The 26,512-nt window shown below is 44.3% G+C and overlaps 1 protein-coding gene across 3 annotated transcripts; it reads right to left on the bottom strand.

Annotated features, from left to right (window-relative positions):
- Nucleotides 1–596: 596 nt before the first annotated feature.
- gpr63 (G protein-coupled receptor 63) lies at nt 597–26,230 on the bottom strand. Of its 3 annotated transcripts, none has more exons than XM_041976461.1 (2): nt 25,389–26,230; nt 597–2,311 (listed from the first exon to the last, which is right to left on the bottom strand). In XM_041976461.1, exon 2 carries the CDS (start codon nt 2,200–2,202, stop codon nt 973–975), a length of 1,230 nt encoding a protein of 409 aa, XP_041832395.1. In that variant the 5' UTR covers nt 2,203–2,311; nt 25,389–26,230; the 3' UTR covers nt 597–972. The 3 variants fall into 3 exon arrangements, with proteins under 3 accessions (XP_041832395.1, XP_041832396.1, XP_041832397.1); XM_041976462.1 differs by having other exon boundaries at nt 25,788–26,230; XM_041976463.1 differs by lacking the exon at nt 25,389–26,230 and adding an exon at nt 18,467–18,477.
- Between the last annotated feature and the right edge of the window lie 282 nt (nt 26,231–26,512).

Genomic DNA, 26,512 nt, shown 5'->3' with positions numbered 1-26,512 from the left:
TTACACCGTGCTGAACATCACCCTGGAACTACTTTTTACACCGTGCTGAACATCACCCTGGAACTACTTTTTACACCGTGCTGAACATCACCTTGGAACTACTTTTTACACCGTGCTGAACATCACCCTGGAACTACTTTTTACACCGTGCTGAACATCACCTTGGAACTACTTTTTACACTGTGCTGAACATCACCTTGGAACTACTTTTTACACCGTGCTGAACATCACCCTGGAACTACTTTTTACACCGTGCTGAACATCACCCTGGAACTACTTTTTACACCATGCTGAACATCACCCTGGAACTACTTTTTACATCATGAAGAACATCACCCTGGAACTACTTTTTACACCATGCCGAACATCACCCTGGAACTACTTTTTACACCATGCTGAACATCACCCTGGAACTACTTTTTACACCGTGCTGAACACCACCCTGGAACTACTTTTTACACCGTGCTGAACATCACCCTGGAACTACTTTTTACACCGTGCTAAACATCACCCTGGAACTACTTTTTCCAGATGTGTTGCTGCATCAGATTCACTATCAGCTCATATTTTCCATCACATGGTGAAACGTCTCAGTTTCATCATCTGACATGTAGTTGATCTTCCACTGGGAATAAAAGATGACCTGATTGGACTCATAAATCATTGCATTTTATTTTTAATCACATTTTAAACAGCGTCCCAAATTTTTCGGAGTTGTGGTTGTATTGAACGTTAAAATCCTCAAGTAAAGTCTGGTTTTGGTACTGGAGCTGAAACAACGGCAGGTAATCATCATGTATGACTGGTTCCCTGCAGCTGTAACCCTCCCCAGCTCAGGCCTCGGCCTGCCTAATGCAGGGCTACCTTCAGTCTGAGCGCCTACTAAGAGAAATATAAAACAGGAGAGTAAAAATGGCCACTGCTGCAGGGTACATGGCGTAAAGAAGTGTTGGTTACGGTGGGTTTTTCCCTTCAAACCACAGAGCGATGCTCTCCACACACATACACCGCGCTCGGCTGTATGCGCCTCTTCGTGTTGCCTGGCAGCTGAGGAAGAAACTTGAAGTATTTGGGCATCAGATCGAGGCAGGCGTCACGAAACTTCTTGATCCTCCAGTAGTAAATGAGAGGATTGAGGGCTGACTTGAGGTAGCACAACCATAGGAGCCACGTGCTGATCTGAAAGAAGCTGTTTTTGTGGTAGAAGCCGTTGCTGAAGGTCGTCACCAGGCTGTAGGCCGTGAAGGGCGCCCAGCACACTGTAAACACAGAGAAGAGGATGAGGATGGTGGTGAAGGCACGGGTCTTGAAGCTCATGTCTATGTTCATCTGGAAGGGCCTCTGGAGGCTGAGCAGGCCCAGTTTGCTGGCCTGGCTCAGACACATGCTGTCCGGGTGGCTGTGGATGCGGATGGCGTTGTGGCGGATGGTGTTCAGGATCCCCATGAAAGTGTACAGCATCACCATGAACGGGATGAAGAAGAAGACCAGCATCAGGATCAGGACGTAGGCGTGGTAACCGGGCTCGGTGCTGTAACCAAACACACACTGAGGGGCCCTGGGGGGGGTCTGCAGCAGAGGGGAGCCCACAGCCAGCGGGAAGGAGATGATGAAGGAGAGCCCCCAGGTGACCACGATGAGCATCTTGGCTCGCTGTGGGCTGAGCTTGTCTTGTTTCTGGACGATGATGAGAAAGCGATCGATGCTGATTATGAGCAGCACGGCGACACCCTCCATCACAAAGAACCAGAAGAACATGGCTGAAACCCGGCAGAAAGCATCTCCAAAGATCCAGCTGGTGGTCACCATGGTAACCAGAGCAAAAGGCATATTGAGGACGGCCAGCATCATGTCTGCGAACGCCAGGCTCGCCAGCAGGATGTTGATGGCCGAGCGCATGGCCGACCTCTGGTACACCATCAGACACACCACCACGTTCCCCGCCAGCGCCACCAGCATGATGGCCACCATCACCACGCCAAAGAAGATCTGCAGAGGCAAACCCACGCCTTGGAGGATCTCTGGGACGGGCGCCGTCAGGGTGAGCGGCTGTGCTGAAGACTGGGAGCCCAGGGAGATGTTTGGCATGGACATGTCCTCCATCAGGAGCCTGCTGGGAAGGTTCAGCGCTGTGACGCTGCAGCAGCGACTGGCGTTAAGGTGTCCGGCTTCTGGAAGGGAAACATTAACGGAGTGAAGCATTCCTTCCCCGGGGGGGCATTCATCGTCTCTGGACAGGTCACCCTGAACACAGGCCCGGAAATGTCGTCACTTCAGTGGACCACAGCAGCATCCTCATGGAGAGGAGGTCCTAGAACAACAACAAACACGAATATGAAGAAAAACCAAACAGATCTCACATCCTGGAACAGCTTAGGTTCTTCTAATCCACCGTTTGTCAGCTGGGGGCACATGGACCTCTCAGGGAACTTGGAGACACTCCAGCAGCTACATGACTTCATCGATGTGACTTCACTTTGTATGAGGAGGTGAGTTCAGGTGTCAGCATTGCTGTATGCGTATGTACATTTAAAATAACTTCCACATGCGAAAACGTTCCTCTGATCATCATGTAAAATGCTGGATTTTTCACTTCCAGATACCTGGAATTAAATGTTTGCTGGTTTTATTGATCTATTGTGATCTGGAAGCTGGAATGCACGTGGAAATTTATAAATGTGTCAAATGAATAAACTCTGTAGACAAAATAAAAATAAAATAGGTAATAGCAAAATGACAATTTATTATGAAATATAATAAAATCTAAAATATATTTAATATATATTAACCCTCTGCGGAGTAGGGTATATAAATGGGCATTTATGACTTTTAATTTAATGCTTTAATCATATTTCACCTTTAAAAACACCCTAACCCGCCTCATTTGGTATCGCTCTTTTTAGCAAAATCTCACCTAATTTACAGTTATTTTTAATTTGACCCAATGTAAACATACAACAACAGAAACCCCGGAAAAAATCCGATAACGGAGACAACGGAAAAAATCCGATAACGGAGACAACGGAAAAAATCTGGTGGTAATACTATTTATATTATTACTAGTTAGATTAATTACATTTCTGTCTTTATGATGTAGGGACTTTCTTTTCTTTTACATTTCAACCAAACCTTCGTCCCAGTTTTGCTGCATGAAGATTTTTTCAGGATATAATGAATAAGTTTAAGTTTATTTACATAGCACGTTTACAACACTTGCCTAGCTCCCCAAAGGGCTGTACAATGAAAGCAGAAGCACTCAGAGACCTTCGCCAAGCCTGAGAAAAACCCGTAAAGTACCCCCTATACGTTGCCCCGTCTGGATCACCAGATCTGGACTTTTTGGGGATGATTCTGGGCATTATCTGATGAGTTAGAAGCTCATTGTTTTTTTTTTTGTTTTTTTTAACTGCATAGTCAAATTCAGGGTTGTGGGGAAGCTGGAGCCTTTCCCATCTGTTAGCAGGTGAGAGGCAGGTACACCTGGACAGGTGGCCAGTCCATCACAGGACCGACAGAGATGCAAGCCACCACCCACGCCCACTCTTAGGGAGAAGCTAGAAACCAGTTAACCTAACGTGCATGTCTTTAGGAGAAAGCCGGAGTATCCAGTGAGAACACGCATACATGGGAACGCCACGCAGAAAGGATGTTGTCTGAACCTGGCCCTGTCCAGCCGAGGCTCGAACCAGCGAGTTGTGAGGCTGCCGTGCTAACCACCACACCACCGTGCAGCCTGAGAGTTAAAGCAGTAATCCTTGAAAAAAAGTCCTGGATCCAGACGGTTATCCGGATCATCCCCAAAATCCAATCACTTGTTCCTTTATTCCTGAAAAGATCATCAAAATCAGTCATGTTGCTGACAACATGAAAGAATGAAGAGAAGCAGAAGAATGAAGGCAGGCGTTTGGCTTGAACAGATAAAGGAGGAAGACTCAGGTGGAGCAGAGATGCTCAGACATCCTGGACAAGATGCCGATGCAGAACCGAACCCACCCAAAAACCCCTTTATCCCCGTTTTCAGTGTCACACGTAGAGGATGCTGCAGGACGACCTGATCGCACCATTAACCATTAACCAGCCGTCCCATTGGGCATTCTGGTCCACACTCCTAAAATATGACGGGATTTATTAGTACACATATCAGCAAATACTCAAATGCAAGTACTTGTACTCGGTCTTCAGTACTCGGGTATTGGTGCATCCCTAGTTTGAGTACTGTGACACAAGTTAAACCCTCATTAGAGTCCAGAGGGTTAATGAAATAAACATCCTGTCAGGCCCTGACTTAAAAAAAGAGAAAATAAATAATTCCATAAACCCGACAGGTGGAAACAGCTGATCGGTTGTGATGAGAGAAAATAGTCGCATGATCCAAACGTGACATAAAGCTTCCAGACTCTTCCATCCAGGTGGATCACAGGCTGCATCGGGTCTGTTCACCATCTGTGACTCGCTATCTGATTAGATGGTTCAGTTTTCATGAGGTCCGGGTTCTGGGGAGGAGACCTGAACCTGGAAGTTTCACAGCAACAATTTTAATTTATTCTACTTTATTAATCCCCACAGTGGTTTACCCTGGTTGCCCACCTCTGTGACCACAAGGCTACCACTGCCCCAAGAAAATACAGACGTCTTTAAACTATTTTCCAACAAGTCGAGTTTAAAGATTTAATCCGGTAAAAACTAATTCTAATAAAATATACATTTTAAATGTTAATAAACTTGAAAAAAGTTTGAATTGTAGATCTTTTATATATTTATTTTCCTTTATTAGATCATATTATATATTGTGAAAAGTGCAATGAAAATTTTCTTTACATATTAATAAAATACATGTATAATTTTATATATACATTTTATCAATTTTTCCATTATATCATTACATGTTTTTAGTATCGGAAATTATAACAAAATATACATTTTACACATTTTAATTAACTAGAAACAAATATATTGTAATTTTATGTATTTAATACATTAACTTTCTATTATTATATTATATTATGAGAAGAAATAAAAATGTGATATATTTAAATAAAATAGAATAAAACAATTTAATTTTAATTATACATTTTATGGATTTATTTTCCATTAAAATATATTTTTATTATGAGAAGAACAAAAACTTTAAATTTGATATATATGAATGAATCCTCTTCATGCTGCTGTCTAGACAGAAACAGCTTTACATGTTTTTCTTTTAAAACAATCAGATTTAAAGAAAAAAATTCTTGGGAGAAATCAGCCATGTGGACTCATTCCAGCTTTAGTAGACATAGATGGTCCTCGTCAAAAATCTTCCCGAGACGTCGATGACCCGGTGGCGTCGTGTCTGGATGGCGGCCAGTAGCAGGCGGCCATAAAAACCTTATCGCTTATATAAACACTGCTGGAGTCATTAGTACAGCTTATGCAACAGGAAGTCCATGAGCGTTCCACACCGAGCTTTCTCATGCCAACATGGGTTTAAACTTCACAGGCGGAAGCACCATGGTGAACCAACGGGCTAACAGCTGCTGAGATACGCAGCCGGTGACCCACCAATCAGAGCAGACCACCACCCCCGCATGAAGGGCGGGACACCGGGAGCTGATGAGCAGTCCAACATCTGGTTCAGAAGAAAGAATCTGAGAGATGGAAAATAAATGAGTCTGCAGGACAAAGAAGATCCAACACAAAGAAAAACTACCTGAGCAGGATCTGAAATCCAGTCAAGACCCGAACCAGGACCTAAGAGATGCACATGGACCTTCAGCTGAAACATCTACTGTTGGCCGAAGCCTCATCAGAAATGGTCTCCATGGAAACGAGGCTGTCAAGAAGCCATTTTTAAGGAAGGGAAGCAGGGAGAAAAGGCTGAGGTAGGTCACATGACCCAAGAACTGGACTGAAGATCACCGGAAACAGGTCTGATAGAGGGACAGATCCTGCCTAGAACCCAGACCTCCATCGGTCTGATGGACAGACGGATCCTCCCCAGATCCTGGACTCTGACTGGTCTGTCGGAGGGACGGATCCTCGACAGAACCCGGACTACCATGGGTCTGACGGATGAACAGATTCTCCCCAGAACCCGGCTGTTGACAGGTCTGATAGAGGGACGGATCCTCCCCAGAACCCAGACCTTCACGGGTCTGATAGAGGGACAGATCCTCCCAGGAACCCGGACCTCCACGGATCTGATGGCTCCTCCCCAGAACCCAGACCTCCACGGGTCTGATGGAGGGAACCTGGAGGATCAGAACAAAAGGCGGAAACATTCAAGGAAGAGTTTTAGAAAGTCCTTTAAGGATCCTGGAACTATTCCTGGAGACTATGATGAGAATTATGGGAGCTAGTTTAGATATTAGAAAATAATCACGTCCAAGAAGTTCTTACTACTCAATAGGATTCTGGATGAAAGTGAAACAGACATTGATTACTGGCCACCTCTAGACAAGCTAATGAGTAAACTTTGGTTTCAGTCCCACCGGTGTGTCAGTCTGTAGCTGCAGATCTTGGAGAGATCTAGGTTGTATAGCTTGTATGTTGAAGCCTTTCTCCTAGTCTTCACCATCGGTTTCACACCTGAACCAGCTTCAGTGCCGTGTGGACATAGCCTAATGCTGAGCCGAAGTGCAGAAGCTGTCCGTGGAAAAGTCTACTTCCTGAGGGAATTAGGCAGGTACTTAGCAGCCAGATGGTGAAAGGTCTGGACTGCAGGCAGGCCAGTTCAGCAGCCGGACTCTTCTCCTGTGAAGCCATGCTGCTGTGATGGATGCAGGATGTGGTTCAGCATCGTCTTGCTGAAATCTGCAACAGGTAGGTGACGCTGGTGGCAGGTAAGTGACGCTAATGCTGTAGGTGACGTAGTTCCGGGGAGACGGCAGATTCAAACTAGGCGCGCCCAAACATTTATAATTTCATTCAATTGTATTTTGTGCCAGCCTAATCAAAATATTCTTTAAAGTAGGAAAATAGTGTCTTTAAAAGGTTAACTCTGGAGCACAGTGAGGAGGATTTGGCCAGCCTGACAGATTTTATAGATCGTTGTTACGATAGAATCGTCATGGGGAAACCAAACAACACGTCCACCCCCTCCACCGCATCTAAGTCCAAGAGACAGCGAAATGAGGATTCACCTGGAGCTATTTCACCACCGGGGAACGACTCAACAGATGTTCTGATCTCTATAGATAAGAAACTCAGTAGTTTTGATGCGCGTTTGAGTCTGGTAGAAATTCTTCACAAAGAGTTCCAGGCGCTACGTGAATCACTAGAATTCAGCCAGAAGCAGGTGGAAACTCTGGCTGTAGAAAATGCTGGTCTCAGAGAGTCGGTAAAATCCCTCACCGAGGGCTTGACCCGTCTCTCGGAGGAAAATAAGAAGATGAAGGAAACGGTGATCGATCTACAGGCGCAGAGCATGAGAGAGAACCTGGTATTTGCAGGGATTCCAGAGCAGACGGAGGAGGACCCCGAAACCACGGTGAAAAACTTCATCAAAACCCACCTGAAGCTCCCGGAGGAAACGGTGAAAAACATCTCCTTTCACAGAGTCCATCGGCTCGGCGGGAGGAAACCCGGGTCCAGCAGACCAAGACCTATTGTAGCGAAGTTCGTCGGCTTCAAACAGAAAGAGCAAGTGAAGAACCAGGGCCGCGAACTGAAGGGAACCAACTTCGGAGTAAACGACCAATATCCCAGAGAGATTCTGGACCGACGGAGAGTCCTGTTTCCCATCAGGAGGAAATTTATCGCTGAAGGTGCTCGCGCTGTCATCGCGGTGGATAAATTATTAATTAATAGACAGCTGTACCGCGACCCGGACATCACTCCGTGGCTCTACTGACTTGGTATGTGCTTTAATTTTCCTGTTTTCTCACTAGATCATGTTATATCCTTAAAACTGCCATAAAAGATAATTTAGTTAACAGTAAATCCACTGCCCGTCTCCACTACACTGTTCTCAGCACAGATGAGTTTTTTAAATTACTTTTTTTCTTTGGCACTGTCGCTCTTTTCACTCTTTACACTTCTTCTCTCTGACCCTTTAACGGTTAACGGTAACACTTGTCATTATATTATATACACATCAGCACTTTTCATGATTCACAGGAACACACACAGAACATCACAAGCGCACATACATCCCTGTCACAACCAGCTGGCAGATACACATGCACGCAGAGAAGCAGTGGGATGCACGCACACACGCTTCAGTAATATGCATATAGCCCTCATTTCTGTGGTTGGTTCATGAACGAACTCACATTTGTCACTTGGAATGTGCGTGGAGCTGGCACAGGGGAAAAGAGGTTAAACATTTTTAATCGTTTGCAAGAAATGAAAGCAGATATAATATTACTCCAAGAGACTCATTTATCAAACTCAACAATAGATCTTCTCTCAACAACCCAGTTTCCACACGTGTATTCAGCTTGTTATAATTCTAGGCAGAGGAGTAGCAACTCTTATTAATAGAAGGTTAAATTTTGACATAGATAATACAATCATAGATCCAGAAGGCAGATTTATAATAGTTACATTATCTATTAAAAATGTTAAGTTATGTATTACAAATATATCTGGTCCAAATGTAGATGATCCTCCTTCTTTCACTCCCTCTTCGCCTCTATGGTCACTCAGATAACACACTAATTATAGGAGGTGATTTTAACATTATATTGGAGAAAAAAAGTACCACAGGAGCTCATTGAGTCTGGAAATCCTCAGAAACTGTACAACAGTACATGAAGGATTTTGGTCTCTGTGATGCTTGGCGCTCTCACCATCCCACACTAAGAGAATACACCTTCTTCTCTTCAGTCCACCATTCCTATTCTAGATTAGATTATTTCTTAACTAGCAGCTCGCTGATGAATGACATGTCAGAAATCAGAATCCATCCTATTAGCATTAGTGATCACGCACCAGTATCATTTACTCTGAGAAGTAAGAACAATAAACCAGCAACTAGAAACTGGAGATTTAATACATCATTACTTAAAGATCCTGAGTTTATCAGCTACTTCAAAAGAGAATGGTCCTTATATCTAGAAAATAACGACTTGCCAGAAACTTCAGCGTGTGTTCTTCTTTCTTTTCTTCTCATAAGAAAAAGAAGGAAACTTTGAGAATTTCAGAGTTAGAACTTAGAATTAAATCCTTAGAGGACGCTTACCATGTCTCCCCAGAAGAACACACACTAAATGCTATAAGGAAAGCTAAACTTGAACTTAATGAAATAATAGATAAAAAGACGCAATTCTTGGTGCAAAAACTTCGCTTGGAGAATTTTGAGCATGGCAACAAATCCGGAAGGTTCCTGGCTAATCAGTTAAAAACAAATAAGGAGAAAACAACCATCTCCTCTGTCAGAGATCCAGAAGGAAACATCAGCCACGACCCTGACAAGATAAATAACACTTTCAAAGAATTCTATAAAACATTATATACATCACAACTAACTACAACAGATGACAATATTGATAAATTTCTTAGTAACATTAATCTTCCACAATTAAAACATGAAAATAAAATGGTCTTGGATTCCCCCCTTTCAGTCGGCGAACTCCATGAAGCTCTCCAGCATATGCCCAACAATAAAGCTCCAGGTCCAGATGGTTACCCAGCAGAATTCTACAAAGTATTCTGGACAATGCTGGCACCCACTTTCTACAATATGATATTAGAAATAAAGGAAAAACAAAAAATACCTTCAAATATGAACCTAGCCAATATTACTCTACTAATAAAACCAGGTAAAGACCCGACACTTCCATCCAGTTACCGTCCAATTTCATTAATAAATGTAGATCTCAAAATAATTAGCAAAGCTTTGGCCAGAAGAATAGAAAAAATAACCCCTCTAATAATACATCCTGACCAAACAGGCTTTATTAAAGGTAGACATTCCTCTACTAACATGTGTAGATTAATTAACATCATAGATTATTCTACTCTACATAATCTGGAATCCACAGTAATTTCTTTAGACGCAGAAAAAGCATTTGACCGAGTAAACTGGAAATTTTTATTTGCAACGTTAAACAAATTTGGGTTTGGGTCATCTTACATAGATTGGATAAAAATATTATATAACAACCCAAATGCATGTGTGAAGACCAATGATCAAACCTCTCCAAGCTTCTGTTTGCAGAGAGGCACCAGACAGGGCTGCCCGCTTTCTCCATCACTCTTTGCTATTTTTATTGAACCCCTAGCTGCTGCCATAAGACAAAATAAAGAGATTAAAGGAATCCATGCCAAAAATATAGAACACAAGATAAGTCTTTATGCTGATGACGTATTACTCTTTCTCCAGAACTTACCGACGTCTCTCCCCCAGACAATCACACTTATTAACACATTCTCATCAATATCTGAATACTCTATTAACTGGTCTAAGACTATTATTATGCCCATCAACTGTGACCTACAAAACACACCCAATACTACAATACAGTCTGGAAACATTAGATATCTAGGCATAAACATTTCCCCCAGGTTATCAGAACTAACAAAGCTAAATTATGTCCAGCTACTTAAAGCAATAGAGGATGATCTCTCACGGTGGAGGCGCTTACCCATATCACTCATGGGGAGGGTTGCCACAGTTAAAATGATGGTTCTATCTAAAGTAAACTACCTGTTTTCAATGATACCCACTAAACCATCCTCCAGCTGGTTTAAGTCACTGGACTCACATATATCTAAATTTTTATGGAAAAATAAGCCATCACGTATCAGTCTAAAAACTTTACAACAAACTAAAGATAGAGGCGGATTGGAGCTACCCAACTTTAATCACTTTTTCTTAGCTAACAAGCTGCAGTATATCTCCAAATGGCTTAAACCTAGCAGTCTGGATGAATCATGGTTAGATGTAGAGCAAGCATTGTGTGAGGATCTGTTTGTCTCTGACCTGCCATTCATCAGCTCAACCATCAAAACACATAAGTGTTTTAAAAGCATCAATATCAGTTCCTCTTTAGTGGCTTGGTGGGATTTTCTAAAAATAACCAAATCCTCACTTTTTCCATGTAAGTTTACACCCCTCTGGAACAACCCTGACATCCTGCAAAACAAAAAGCTTATCAATTTTACTCAATGGAAAAATAAAGGAATAAAACAGTTAGAACATATAATAGAAAATGGAAACTTCTTATCATTTAATATTCTCACTTCACAATATGGAATCAGTAGCAAAACATTTTTAGAATATCACCAGCTTAAATCTATTATATGTAAAAAATATACCATTAATCAATTAAACTTACAGCTACCTATTAGGGTGGCAGAATTCATGAATTTCAATGCCCCAAAGCTATTATCAAAAACATATAGACTATTATCTAAACTAGAAGACTCAATCTGTCTTCCAACTTCAAAATGGGAGGGTGACTTATCCAGTAACTTTAATAAAGATAAATGGTCACAAATATGTTTAAACACCTTTAAAATGACTAAAAATTCAAATATGCAACTAATACAATTCAAAATTCTGCATAGAACTCATTATACAGGACAAAGGATGTTCAGGATGGGTCTGTCACAATCAAACATCTGCACACACTGCAATGAAAACACACCTGACAACTATCTCCATGCCTTGTGGTCCTGCACACCTGTCCGCAGGTTCTGGCTTCAGGTATGTGTGGACATGTCAACATGGTTTAAATGTAATATTCCTACAATCCCCGCACTATGTCTACTAGGTGACTTGGGTGACATTAATATGGCAATTAACTCTGCACACATGATATCATCGCAAAGAAAACTATCCTTGTGAACTGGAAAAACAAAAATAATCTGTGTATTCAGCAGTTTAGGAATCTCTTAGTTGACCACATCAGTAATGAGACAATGTCTGCCTCCTTAAAGAACTATTCGGCTGAATCTCATTCCTTCTGGTCCCCTGTGCTTAGTTCCATCACTTAGTGTAGGTGGAGGACTGTGACCTCGTTGCTATGGGGGTTTGAGAAAGGGCCAGGAGTGACTGGCGGTTGCGGGTTCTTTGTGGTTGCCCGTGATGCGGGACCGGGCTGCTCTGCGGTGGGGGTGGCTCTGAGTCTGGCCCCGTTGGGGGCTGTGGGGGCCAGCGGTTGGAGTCGCCTCGTGGCGGGGGGTGGGGCCACTGGTGGTGCCTGGGTTGGTGGGCGTCGGTCCTGAGCCGGGTGGCCGGGCTATTCTGGGGCGGGCTGGGCGGGGGTTCTGGGCTCTGGTGCCTGGGGGTGGTCCTCCTCCCTCCGGGGTTGTGGGCTCCGTATGTGCCTGGGGTCTGGGCCTGCCCGGATGTGCTGCCATGGTGTGGGTTGGTGCATGCCCTGGTGTCTGGTTGACACCCTGGGACCCAGGGTATGGCCCGGGGGCAGGGGGGGGTGTAGGGGTTTGAAGGAGGGCTGAGTGGGATTCGGGGGATTATAGGGGGAGGTGCTGGGGTGTGAGACAGGGATGCTTGTATGTTGTGTGTGTGTCTATACTTTGGATGTTTGTGTGAATGGGGGGGTATGTTTGTGTGCGTGCGTATGCATGTGTTAGGATGAGTGGGGTTGTGTCTGGGGAGTGAGAGTGGGAGGGTTGGATGCTGTGCGAGTGTTTATATTTTTTGGGTGGGGCTGAGAGGGCATATGTGAGTTATGATGAGTGGGAGTGTGCAAGGAAATAGGTGTGTGCATGTGTTTCTGTGTGGTTTGGGCGGGGTTAAGTGCACTTGTGGGGGGGGGCTTGGGCGGGTCTGGGGGTGGTGGGCCGTGGGTCTGCCGCTGTCCCCATCCTCTCATTCCCCGTTAGGGGTGTGGGAGGGTGGGAACTTTCTGGGGTGGGTGGCGGCTCACTGGCTGCGGTCCCTGAATGGCCCTGTCGTGGGGGGCGGCCTCTCCTGGCCTGTCTTGCCCTGGGGGGCCTCCTGGGGAGCAGGGGTCCCTAATGCCACTAAAGGCTCATCATCCAGAGGGAAGTTTGCTTCCCTCTGGACGTATATCCCCGGACCCCTCTTACTTCCCGCTCTCTCTGTCTCACACACACACACACGTAGGGAGTTGGGAGGCGTGGGGCCATGAGGGGTGGAACGGAGGAGACTATTCAGTGGTCTCCTTGGATGCACCCCGTGGCTGCTCGCCTCTCAGTTTTAATTGCACCAAGACACCAAAACACAAGAAACACAACACACAAACAACACCTGGGGGGCATGGCATGTGGTGCATGGCGGGCGGGGCCACTTAGGTGGCCCGGCTCGCGGCTCATTGCAGTCACTGCAATTTTAATTGCACACAACACACACTACATAAACAGTCAGGAGCGGGGAGGGAGAGGGTATTGGGGACCTCTTACGCCCCTGCTCCTCCTGTGTGTGGCTGGGGGCGGGCGGGGGGGGGGGGGGGGGGGGGGGTTGCCCCGGGGCCGGGTCCCGGGATGGCTGCGCTGGTGGGCTGCTGGCTCTATGGGGGTTGGGGCCCGTTGTCCGCTGGTCCGCCTGGGGTATCCCCCACGGGGCATGGTGGGAGGGTTGTGTGTGGCGTGATTGTGTGGTGGTGAGCGATTGTGGGTGCGGCACGGGGGAGGGTGTGAGTGTGGGGTTATATGGGGTGCAGGTTGAAGTAGATGGGGAGTGGGGGGGAGGGGGCCGATAGCACCCTGGTTCCCGGGGTGTGCGGCTGGAACATCGGGGTGTGTGCTGGCCTACGCCGGGTGGCTGTCTGGGGGGGCCTGGTCCTCCTGGGCATGTTGCGGGCCCTCTGCCTTTGGGGGGTGGGGCGGCCGCCTCTGGGCTCCCGGGGTCCTGGGCCCTTCGCTTGGGCTGCCCTGGGTGGGCCGGTCCCTGGCGGGGCCGGCGGCTGCTGATCTTGGCCCACTGGGGCCTGTGCCCCGGGACCGTGGGGGGCTCTTGCTGGGGCTCTCCTCTGCTGCCCTTCGGGTGGGGCTGGAGTTGTCTTTGTGGTGGGGTGGCATGGGTTGGTGCTCTGGGTCTGCTGCTGAGGGCCCGGCCCAGGCCCTGGTCTGCCTCTGGCCTCCGTGGAGGCGAGGTCGCATTTGCATGATCTCACTCACCACTCTTCATCACTGATCACTCCTTGTTTCTCATGCTCTGCATGCTGACACAGTCACTGAGTTGTCTAGTGGGTTTTTAATATTAAGCGATAATTATTAAAAAAGGAAAAAGAGGAGAAAAAAAAAAAAATTGTATTTTTCCTGTGAGTTAGTATCTGGTTGCTGTTATGTCTTTTTGATTTGATTTGGTTATTACTTAAAAACTCTTAATGACTGGCAGCCCTGTTTTTTTTTTTGTTGTTTTTTTTTTTTGTTTTTTTTTTTCTGTGTGTGTGTTTCTGTGTTTCTGCTTTTGTAAAAGTTGTAGGAAATTTTCTGGTGTGTTCATGTACAGGTGTAACAGTTTGTTGTCTGGTGATGGTGTGGATTGTAGGGTCGTTTTCCTTCTGTCTGTGATCTTTTTGTCTCCTTTCTTCTTTCCCTTTTGCTCTTTTTTTTTGCTATTTTCCATCTTTTTCTGTCCCCTCCGGTCAGGTCCAGCAAAATTACATAGATTCCGTGATTCAAAGTAAATAAATAAATAAATAAATTAATTAATCACATTATCAAGAGGAGCCTTACCCATAGGCCTCCCCTTGGCAGAGCAAATTTGTTCAGCACGATACAGCAACCAGATTATCATTTTGCTGCTATGATGCTGGACAGGACAAGTTAAAAAAAAAAAAAAAAAAAAGAAATCTGCAAGGTCTTCCCTGAAAGAGACGTTGTCTGGATGGAGCAGATGTTGCTCTAAAACCTCCATGTACTTTTCAGCAGTGATGGAGCTTCACAGATGTGGAAGCTGCCCACGCCATAGGCACTAATGCAGCCCCATCCCATCAGAGATGCAGCTTTTCACCTGTCCACTCAACAATGTACATTACATGTAACATCACTGTTTTAACATGCAACTGGTAATAAATGATTATCTGGGGGCTCTACTGTGTCTACTATAGTCTCATAGTCTACTGTGACATCTTTTATATTATTTAGAGAATTCTTTTTCTTCGCCAAGACGAATGTTAAGTTTTCAGTGTCTGTCTGTTAGCAACATAACTGAAAAAGTTATGGATGGATGTTGACCTTTGAATAAAGAAATAGAGAACAAGACATTTTGGGAGTAATCTGGATCAACGTCTGGATCATAGACTATATAAAAGATGGACAGAGCCTCCGTGTCGTCACCCGTAGGCTTCTGAAGTAGGGCTGCAACTAATGACTATTCTGGTGGTTCGATTAGTCACAGACTATTAAAATGACTAGTCGACCAATCGGATTATGTATTGCATAATTATTAAATGGCTCTTATTACACTTTCAGCTTTGAAATCTTACATGAGGTGCCTCCTCTTTAAATGTTCGAGCATTGCAGACATACTTCATGGTACGCAAGGTCCGCTTTACAAATTTCACTTGTACTTAATTTATTTTGTAAGTTTAATGTGAAGTTATTTCAGACTTTTGACGTCCTCTGCCACTGTTTTATTTATATACATGTGCAACTCTCAGCAGAGATAAGAGAAGAAGACGATGTCTCACTTAGTAGGTTTTTTTTTTTTTTTTGCCGACAACAGTTGACAGGTAAATTCATTGTTGACTATTTTTATTGTTGACTATTGCCAACAAAGTCGACTAATCGTTGCAGCCCTACTATGAAGAGCTGAATTGAAGCTCATTAGACAGTTCCCACTGTCACCATCTTGGTAGCATCACATGTGTCGTCTTTCCCGGAAAATCCAAAAATGGGCAAAGAGGTGGAGCTGAGAGGGAGACTGTGAAGGTGGGGGTGGATAATTGACACCCATCAAACTCCGAACTGCCTGTAGCTAAAAGCTAACCGAGCTAACGGTAGCTAACCAGCTAACGGAGGTAGGTGGGCTAAACCTAAGGCAAGCTGGTAGCCGGCTAAAAACCATGGTTGTGCTACACTCTTCCTTCTTGCTGCGGATATTGGATACCTGTCAATCAAAAGGACACGCCCTTAATTATGCTGAATTTCAAGATTAAATAACATCCAAACTAGGGATGGGCCCAATTAATCGATGATCGATTAATTGATCATTAAGATTTTCGTCAATGACATTTTCTTAAATCAATAAAACTAATGCAAGTTGCGTGGTGCGAGCGTTGAAAGAATGCAATGAATTTTGCTATGTGGCAGTAATTCAACACTTTACCACACGAGGGCAGTGTTTAAAAAAAACTCCACACGCCTACTCAGTTATCCGCGAGTTTCCATGTATTTCAAAAGTCGTCTAATCATGAAGAGGTCACGACGAAATGTGGCGTGGAACCACTTTAATTTAAAAAATGACACTACAAAGCTGTGTTTAAGTACAATTTGTCCACGATAGAGCTCAAGATCTTTGCCCGAACCCGATGGGACCCAACGGGACCCGACGGGTTGTGTCGGGTTCGGGCTTAATTTCTCTCATTTTAAATGGGCTCAGGTCGGACTCGGGCTTGCGCGGTAAATGAGTGGTCAGGTGATGAGTTTCGATTAGCGTGAGGGAGATGCGGAAATGGATGCTGAGGAGGTGAAACGGAATTTAGCCTCTGGCAATTATGTTTTGATTCCACCTGCAGCGAAAGCAAAGTCTGAGGTGTGGAAAAGTTTTGACCATGTGTTTAACGACAGTAATGAGCCAGTGGGTATGTGAAATGCAAAAGATGCGACATTCTGTTAAAATACAACAGCAAAATGACAGGGAATTCATCGCCAAAAAGGCACATTGATCGAAGCTGTTCAACACCTGGCAGTGCCCAGGATCAACATAAAATCACATTGTTTGTTACAGCATCAAAACCCATCCCTGCAAAGGTGAAACAAATGGTGACAAAGAAGTGTGTCAGCTTTTGCTGTAAAGACATTAGGCCTTTTAATATAGTAAATGGGGGCAAGTTCAGTTTTCAGTTGCCTGGTTGATATAACGATGTTAAAGGAGGACTTTTGTTTTTTTTGTTCCAACTTTATGTTAGTCACGAATAAATTATGTTTAAATGTATGAATGACTCATTATTGACAAAAGGCAAAAAAGCTGTGTGAGTGCATGCAGTGCACATTTGAAAAATGTCGGGCTGTTGATATGGGAATATCTAATTTGTGTCCTAAAATGACCATCTGTATACTATTGGTGTTATATAACTGCTTGTTTTGTCCCAAGTGACCACCTGTATACTGTTTTTGTTATATTATTCTGCTTGTTTTGGTGCCTGTGTAACTGCCTATCTTTGGAAGGGTGAGAAAAGGGTGTCTTGTAAATATGTTTACAAGACAGGATCTCAGGACTCATCCTCGCCTGTGGGAAAGGACCGGCCATCCTCTCTCTCATGCGATGTTGTGTTTTTCTAAATAAGTATAAAGACAGGGAAATCCCACATCTCGGTAGAGTCTGCTGCGGGTTACGTACGAACGCCCAGCCGGGGTTTTCTAAGCCACTCTACCGGGATTGTTGGCTCTCCAGTCCGTGTCAAAGGTAGGGCAAGCTATGCTATGCTATGCTTATAAGGCTGAACCCATTGAGATGTAATGATGAGTGTCATGAGCTGCGGGGAATAAACCTGACACACTTATTCTAGCACTCTGACTTTGTGTGTTTCATCTGCCGACCACCACGAACCTCTAAAATCACACATTACATTATTGGCGTCAAGAACAGGATTAATAAATTAATAAATTGTAATTGATATTATTTGGTGGCTGCAGAAATGTTTAAGAAACAGAATAAGAAGTCTCCCGCCGTGGAGCAATCTGATGTGCCAGGTTGGACTGGCGAATGGAGCGAAGTTGCGCTCTGTCTGCGGGACGGCGGTGGTCGTCCCGAGCCGTGGGGGGAGGCTGTAAATGACGGCTCTCTAGCGGCTGCATTGCCTGCGCTAAAAGAAATTGTTGTTCCTCTGAAATCCCCGTTGGGGGGGGGTTCAGAGGCGAGCGTGGTTTTGTGCATCAGCATGGCGTGTATCGCAGGAGAAATGTAAAAAGTTAACTGAGAAAAAAGAACAGTTGGAAACACAGCTGTCTTTAGCCAGGCAAGAAGTAATGAAAATACAGGCAGAGAAAGAAGCACTGAATCACTGTTTGAACAAAGCTTTGGTGGGTTTGGCTCAGACTCAGCGGCAAATGCGGAGGAGACCGCCACGCCGTCCTGACCCTGCCAAAGTCCGTACCGTGGCTGCACGGGTACGGGAGGATGCTAGTTGGGATCCCATGAAATGGGATGAGGATGTCTGGGATGAGGCTGAAGGGTTAGACTGGTATCAGGCAAAACCAGTGACCCGTCGTCGCCAGACTGAGGATATGGCTCAGTTAATGATGAGGGAAGGAGTGTTTCTGGGAACGGCTGATGCATGGGCTGATATGAATGTGCCCAAATCAGTACGGGATCAGCTGATAAAAACCAGTCCTCCACATTACAGACCCCTGGTGTTGACATTAATGTTAAATGCTGTAGACAGACCTGCTTCTGCTGTACAAGGGATGATGAGAGAATTAGAAAATCTGGCAGATGGATTTTACTGGACCATTGCCAGTCTCACAGAACTGTAAATATGCATGTACTGCTGTAGATACTTATTCTGGAGTATTGATAGTTCACCCCTGTAAATTTAGTAATCAAAAGGCAACGTTAAAATGTTTAGACATGATTGAACAATATTATGGCATGCCTGTGCAAATTCAAACTGATAATGGATCACATTTCACAGGTCACATGGTAAGGAGATGGGAAAACCATGTAGAATGGATTTATCACATTCCATATCACCCACAAGCAGCAGGGTTAGACAGACAGACAGACAGACAGACAACTTTATTTATCCCCGAAGGGAAATTGCGTTGTTACAGTAGTCCAGTGTCATAAGTGGCATAAACTAGGAATAAAAAATAGAAGTAAAATATACAATATAAGTAAAGTGGAATAAAAATAGAAATAAAATAAAGATAGAAATCCAGAGTGGATTGGCAGATAAAGTGCAGTGGCAAGATGATGACTATGTAAATAAAGGATGTGCAAAGATGATACAGAATGTTGAATGATGTGCAAAGGATACAAATATTGTATAATTATATGATATATAGTATCAGAGCGACAGTTATAGGTTGCAGTAAGTGGTTGACTTAGTCCAGTTGTGTGATCGTGGCTCTGGCAGAGGTAGATGAGTTATGAGTTAATTGAAAGACTAAATGGATTATTAAAATCCTCACTGAGGAAAGCCTCAGGTGATAATAGTTTAGATAATTGGAAGCGCAATTTACCAGAGGTGGTTAAACAAATTAATAACAGACCCCTTGCAGAAGGAGTGACACCACTCACTCAAATGGTCATGGTGCGAAAGTGTTAAAATGTGGAAAAAACAAAATGATGCTAAATTCCACTGCGAGCCACAGCTCAGCAGGTTTTGGACCTGACAAGTAAATATAGCTGCTGAACCGTTTGTGGTCACTAAAGGTGACAAAATAGCTCAGCTGGTAATAAAACCATGTAATATGACAATGGTGCAAGAAATAACAACACCACAGGTGTTTACTACTAGAGGTCAAGGGGGATTTGGATTTAAAAGACTAATGCTGTGTGCTATATTCTTCTGAAGTCATGTGTCTCTTTCAGCCTGGTGTGCCTGGTGGATGTCTGAGTGGGAGTGGAGGAGGTTGATCGGAAGATCCAATAAGGAGGGGACGCAGAAGGATCCTCGCTAGGGCCCGCCTGAGACCTGGTGGTGCAGCCTGCTGGGGCATGCTGCTAGCTGCCCTCACTGTCACTGCGATGACCCCCCACCAGTCGATGGAGGAAGTGGTTCAGTTTCGAATGGGCTGGAGGAACGCAACAACAATGAGGCCTGTTACATTGCCAATTTATCAGTTAAGAAATGCTACAACCATAGATAATCGGACTAACCCTTTTATTTACCCAGTGGACGCATTGCCAAAGGAACTAGTAATTAAAAATCATACAGCTCCACTGGTGACGACCTGCCAGGAAAAAGCACACGCTGTGGTTCGAACAGGAGAAACCACTTGGACAATGTTGTCCAACACTGGAAATAAAGCTAGCCAGGCCGTTCATCGCCTGGGGAACTGGATGCCGGTCCCTATAGGACCACAAAAAGAGACTGCAATCATTTTACAACAACAGTTGAAATGGCAAACTAGATTGTTTAATGACACTGCCGATGTTTTAATAAATGTAACCAAAGCTATTGATGCAACTGTGTGTGGTTTACAGGTGATATATTCCCGACTACAGGAGGAGAGGTTTGTACGGGTAATAACTACACCTAACCCAAATGAATGGAGACGATTGTTTGATATATCTGATGCTTTATGGTTACAAATAAAACCTGAACAGACTCGATGTAATATGACCATGTGTACAGTAAGTTGGATACAGTGGAATGTTACTCAAGTAATCACCATCTGTAAGTTTCAGGTATTACCATTGATCGTACATAATAAGTACATGTTTTTGAGAACTCACGGTGAATGGTTTAGTCCCCAAACCAATCACACGCATGACCTGACGGACTGTGAAACTACTGATCGAGGCCAAGCCTGCCTCTTATCTAAAGGGTATAGAAATCCATGCTTTACAGGAGACACGGCACTGTGTGAATGGTATATAGAACCAGCTAGCGACATGCTATGGCAAGTGGGCCCCAACACCCTTTGCGTAGCTACTACTCACAACCATACTCAGTTGCCTACTGTACCGTTCTCAGGTTGTTTAAAGGGTTTACACCTATGGAATTGGCACAATGTAACAATGTTACCCGTGCCTTAGCAACAACTCTAGTTAACCGGGAACAGGTTTTGCATGCAGCAAAGATGGTGGAGATGGACAGTGCTCATCACTGGTGGGACATTTTTTCAGGAATGTCTGTCACCGCTAGAACATATGTAGCTCCACCATTATTGATTCTTGTGGCTATTTTATGTGTGTTGACGCTATGCAATGTATTAACATGCCTTTATATACGCCGGATTAAACAACGATTGTCTAGGACCATATATCACACTGCCTTAAGATGATGCACATACATATTTTAGCAGAAGATGGACCTTATGGAACGATGTGTTATCATGTAACTGTGGATACAGATACTGATGTAGATCAGTTCACTTATATGCACTGGAGTAATCAAGATCGATGGGTGCACAATGATGTATGTGCCACGCGAATGGAGTTGTTAGATTTCGTGTGTCATTAATACTATCTGCCAGGAGTATCAACATGCTCCTGGCCATACTGAAGATGATGATGTTATCTGGGAAGGTGAAGGTTTTATGAATTAAGGCCATTTTAGGCCAGAGGTGGAATGATATGGGAATATCTAATTTGTGTCCTAAAATGACCATCTGTATACTATTGGTGTTATATAACTGCTTGTTTTGTCCCAAGTGACCACCTGTATACTGTTTTTTGTTATATTATTCTGCTTGTTTTGGTGCCTGTGTGACTGCCTATCTTTGGAAGGGTGAGAAAAGGGTGTCTTGTAAATATGTTTACAAGACAGGATCTCAGGACTCATCCTCGCCTGTGGGAAAGGACCGGCCATCCTCTCTCTCATGCGATGTTGTGTTTTTCTAAATAAGTATAAAGACGGGGAAATCCCACATCTCGGTAGAGTCTGCTGCGGGTTACGTACGAACGCCCAGCCGGGGTTTTCTAAGCCACTCTACCGGGATTGTTGGCTCTCCAGTCCGTGTCAAAGGTAGGGCAAGCTATGCTATGCTTATAAGGCTGAACCCATTGAGATGTAATGATGAGTGTCATGAGCTGCGGGGAATAAACCTGACACACTTATTCTAGCACTCTGACTTTGTGTGTTTCATCCGCTGACCACCACGAACCTCTAAAATCACACATTACAGCTGTAAACGGGTTCGGGCTTTTAAAATGCTGTCAATCAAAATGTCGGGTTCGGGCTCGGGTCAAATCTGTCGGGCTCGGGCCTTGTCGGGTCTAAGTTTTAAAGCCCGATTAGAGCTCTAGTCCACGATACAAATGATGTACAATTTGAACAAAGTGCATCCAACCCTGGTTAGTGGCGGTGCCTCCTGCTCTTGGTCTTAACCTAGCATCAACTCTGTGTTAGCACGGAGGAGCTGCCATGCATAACGGGCAGAGAAAATTACCCAAGGGATCTGCAGGTTCATTGAGATGGATATGCTACCCTTAAGTATTATTGAGGGCAAAGGTTTTCAACAACCGATAAACTTATTGGAACCGGCAATCACATTTCATCATGACCTACCATCACCAGACTGGTAGAAACGCACTACGAAGAACGGAAGCAGAAGCTGTTAGAGGAATTGAGCACCGCTGAGAGTTGCTCTAACCACCAACTGTTGGACCGCTTTAACAGCTGAGAGCTACGTCACCATCACCTGCCACTACATCAGTGATGGCTGGATGAACTCAGCGGTCCTCCTCACAGAAAGCCTGCCAGGCCGACACACAGCTCATCACCTCGCTGAGAAAATGAATGCAGCTGTAGAGCAATGGGGACTTGAAGACCCAGTTATTGCATGCGTTCATGACAACGCAGCCAACATTGTCGCTGCCCACAACCCCAGCAGAGTGAACTGGACTTCAGTTGCCTGCTTTGCACACACACTCCAGCTGGCTATAAATGAGGGATTTGAACTGTATCTACATCAGGTAATATCAGCGGCTAGTAAACTTGTTAGCCACTTCATTCACAGCACTGCAGCAACCAATGCACTACCAAGGAAACAGGAGCAAATGGGCCTCCCGATGCCCCGGCTTATCCATTCGTACAAAACTGGGTGGAACTCCGTGTGTGAGATGTTTGATCGGCTGGTGGAGCAGCGGTGGGCTGTTGCTGCTGTCGGACCGATCTGTGACCAGAATTCAAGATGCCAGGATTGTGGAGTTGAAGGATGAGTACAGATGATGGAGGAGACCCAGCCTGTGCTGTCAGCACTTAAATGTGCCACCACGGTCATGTCTGCTGAGAAAGACGTCTCCATCTCAAACTTTTATCCCGTCTCATCATTATCCACCTCCTGCGCCGTGAAGAAGACGGGCCCTGACTCATCGAGTTCAGAGCTGAAGTACGGTCCTCCCTCATCACGCCAATGAATGCAAGTTAAACTTTTCATGTTAATTTAAATCATTTCCACAATAAAATGCCAGCTGGAGGTCTGATTACACGCATACTTGCCTCTTATCTGCATCGTGTTGCCTATTTAGATCTTTCTTATGGATTTCTGCCATCATTTACAGGTTCAGTCTGATGAGTTTGTGTTATCCGCCCCATGATCGCCTCAATGCTGGACCCTCGTCACAAGCACCTGAACTTTCTTACACCAGTACAGAAAATGGCTGCTAATGTGAAACTGGTTGAACTGGGAAAAGAAATGGAGATCGGTGGGGCAGCTGTCCTAGAGCCTGGTGGACACATGGACCCTGGGTTGTCTCACACAGACGAGGGGAGCACCAACACTGGAGCCACGGCCTGCCAGTCCCAGGTCTCTGGCTCCCCCAGCCCTGGATTGCACCCCTACAGACTGGTGGAAACTGAATGAAATAAGGCTTCCCAGGCTTGCCAGGTTAGCACGGAGGTCCCTGTGTCTCACAGCGACGTCAGTCCCCTCAGAGCGGCTGGACGGACGGTCACCAGGTTGCGTTGGTGTCTGACCCCAGAGCATGTTAACATGCTCGTCTTTCTCAACAAAAACCAGTAGACTGGTGCTGAAGTTATATGTGAGTTACTGGTTATTTTTCTATTAAACTTTGTGAATGAGCCTATTTCATTGTTGGGTACGCTGAGCTCGCTCTCACCCTCTTTCTCAACTGTGCCTTTTTTTAAAGTTTTGTTTTACTTTTAGCAAAACCTGTCGGACCGAACTCTTATTTCTGTTGTTATTTATTGTTTAACGTGACTGTTTTTATATATTTTTATTTTGGCCAAAAAGAGGGTCAGTTGTGTTTATGAGAACTGGCTGCTGGCTGTCGGCTCTGTTGCTTAAGAACACATATTTTCAAGTGTAACTATTAAATGGATCCTGTTTAACACAAGAGTTGTTCATCTCGTAATAAAGATCTCAATGAGGAATCGCAATGTTGTTTTCTATTTTCACTGCATTTTAATATACCCTATAAATACTGAATTTTACTATATTAATGATTAATCAAAAATCGATCGTTAATTCTCATGATGTTCAATTAAGACAATTTAATCGGATGGCCATCCCTAATCCAAACAAATGAGTGAGGAAAAATTCACCCCCCCTCACAGTTGTCATGAAGGTAAACTTGACTATTAATCCTAAAATGGATTTTTGTACCAGGCTTTTAACATGTTTATTACTGCTGTGAAGCTGTTTTTTTAACATGGGAGTCTATGGGGATTTGCTGTGTTTTGGAGCCCCTAGTGGACGAGGGGGGAACTGCACTTCCACATAGGCTTCACATTTTACTGGCTCCCGCTTGGTCTGGATCCAGGAATGTTGTTAGGATTCTTTACTATTGGGAGATAGGGATGATTTTAGCCTTTACAGCTTCCGACTCATCAGATAATGTCCAGAATAAATGGCAAAAAAAAAAAAAAAAGGCTTCAGGGTAGATGTCTTAATCCGACTTTGTTTGACCAGGATCGTCTTGATCTTCTTGATCTGGTGATCCAGAAGGTTCAGAATATAGGGGGCACAGGGTGGGTTTTTCTCAGGTGAGTGACCCTATGGCTTGATGGAGGTCTAGATGCTTCTAGATCTGGTTACTTATGCTCGTGCTGATCCCAGGAAGTCCTTAACGACTAGAAACGCCCTGCGTTAACGTAACCGGGTTAAACTACATTTAATGTTTATAAAACATAACAATGACATTAAATAATGTGCAATTATCTACGACTGGTTGGACTTACGTGATATGTTCAGGCGCATTCACCTGATGCTATAAGGATGAAAAACACTAAAAGGTCTTAAACTTTATGGATGCATAGTTCCAACATCAGCGGGTGACTGGGGGGTCGGTGTAGACCAGTATGTGGTCTAGTTTCTTTATTCCCACCGTTCCAGTTTCATTTGTGTCAAACAGCAGCTGGAAGTCAAAGCTAGCCAGATGTTTTCCTGTTTTCTGAAGAAATGTTCAAAAGCATTTTTATAAGGTAGTTTCCAGAAAGAACCTCCTAAGACCAGGTCCAGGTCCTGGAGTCTTTTCATCGGTTTTCTCTGAGTTAATATGTAGGATTTATGTATTCTGGTCACATCAGAGGACATTTACATGCAGTTACTTTGTTTCTATATTATTTTCTTATGTTTGTATCAAGTACCAAGGCCGGTGATCCCAAGCACAGTCAATAAGGTCAAAACGTGTGAAATCTAAAACTATTTGGACATTAAACATTTTTAAAACTTACTGATTGAATTCCACTTTGTCCTGGTGTGGTGTACACTCCATTAAATGTCTCCATCCAGGCTTTTAGAATAAACTCCAGTCCGTAAAGAAAAACAGAGATTGCTGCTGTTTTCAGACTGTAAACAGTGTCTGATGTGAGCATTCAGTGCGGTGGAGTGATCGGAAAAAACTTAAGGATGGACGTTGATTTAAGCAGCTGGACAGGCCGCAGCTTTAAACGCGTTTATTTACGGACATTCACGCTCAAAATGGTCGAGTCCGTGGTGAGTTCACGTCCACGCGGACAACGGCACCAGCTGCTGCTTAAATCAGATCCCATTTACACTTCTTTACGGATATAATTGGAAAATTTCTGGTTTATTTCTCTGCTCCAGTTCAGCGTGTTCCCGACGAGATTTACCTGCTTCTTCTCCACGACGGAGCCGCTCAAGTGTTGAAGTTCAGTCCTCCAGATTCAGCAGCCCCACCGCCCCAAAGGAGCCGTTTCCTCCCCCTGAGATCCAACCCAGATGTCCCACCTTAAACCAGCCCCGTTTTCCAATCTGAGCCTGCTCCCTGGACCGGTCGGATCCATCAACAGTACGACAGGCGCGGATTCTGCCTCCGCCTACACACGGAGATATGAAATCTCTGCTTGCATGTTTCTGCCTTTGTTCCTTTCAGCAGCCGTTTATCTCCAGGTTTTTGACCAGTAACTCCACTTTTTCCACCTTCTTCTTCCCCTTCGTGGGTTTTCTTCATCCAGATGTGAGATGTGAGCGGCAAGTCATCCAGCGGCGGCAGGAACACTGAAAACCAGACAATTATTCCACTGATCCAAACTCTGATCACTGGAAGCTCACTGCGTCCGAAATAAGCGAAGAAGAACTACTTCCTGCCTGCCCTTTCAAAATAACGGCCTAAACATTATTATTATTAATAATAATAATAATAATAATAATTTATTTTTTCCTTTATGAAAGTGTCACTACATTTTACTCCAGATTTTCTGTCCCCTTTTCTAATATTTTCATCCAGATTATGATTCTGGGAAAAATAATGAAATATAATATAAATTAAAACACAGCTCAACCTATTGGGTAAACTATTGCTTTTAGCTTGACTTTGCATTCTGCCTTGGTTATA

The sequence above is a fragment of the Melanotaenia boesemani genome, chromosome 22 (assembly GCF_017639745.1).
Source record: "Melanotaenia boesemani isolate fMelBoe1 chromosome 22, fMelBoe1.pri, whole genome shotgun sequence".
In the NCBI taxonomy this organism is placed as follows: Eukaryota; Metazoa; Chordata; class Actinopteri; order Atheriniformes; family Melanotaeniidae; genus Melanotaenia; species Melanotaenia boesemani.
The sequence above is the reverse complement of the archived record's forward strand: the minus strand, read 5'-3'. Positions and strand labels throughout refer to the sequence as shown.

Bases quoted from the DNA above. Each gene is read 5' to 3' on its own strand.
- gpr63 (XM_041976461.1), bottom strand. From the start codon at position 2,202: ATGCTTCACTCCGTTAATGTTTCCCTTCCAGAAGCCGGACACCTTAAC.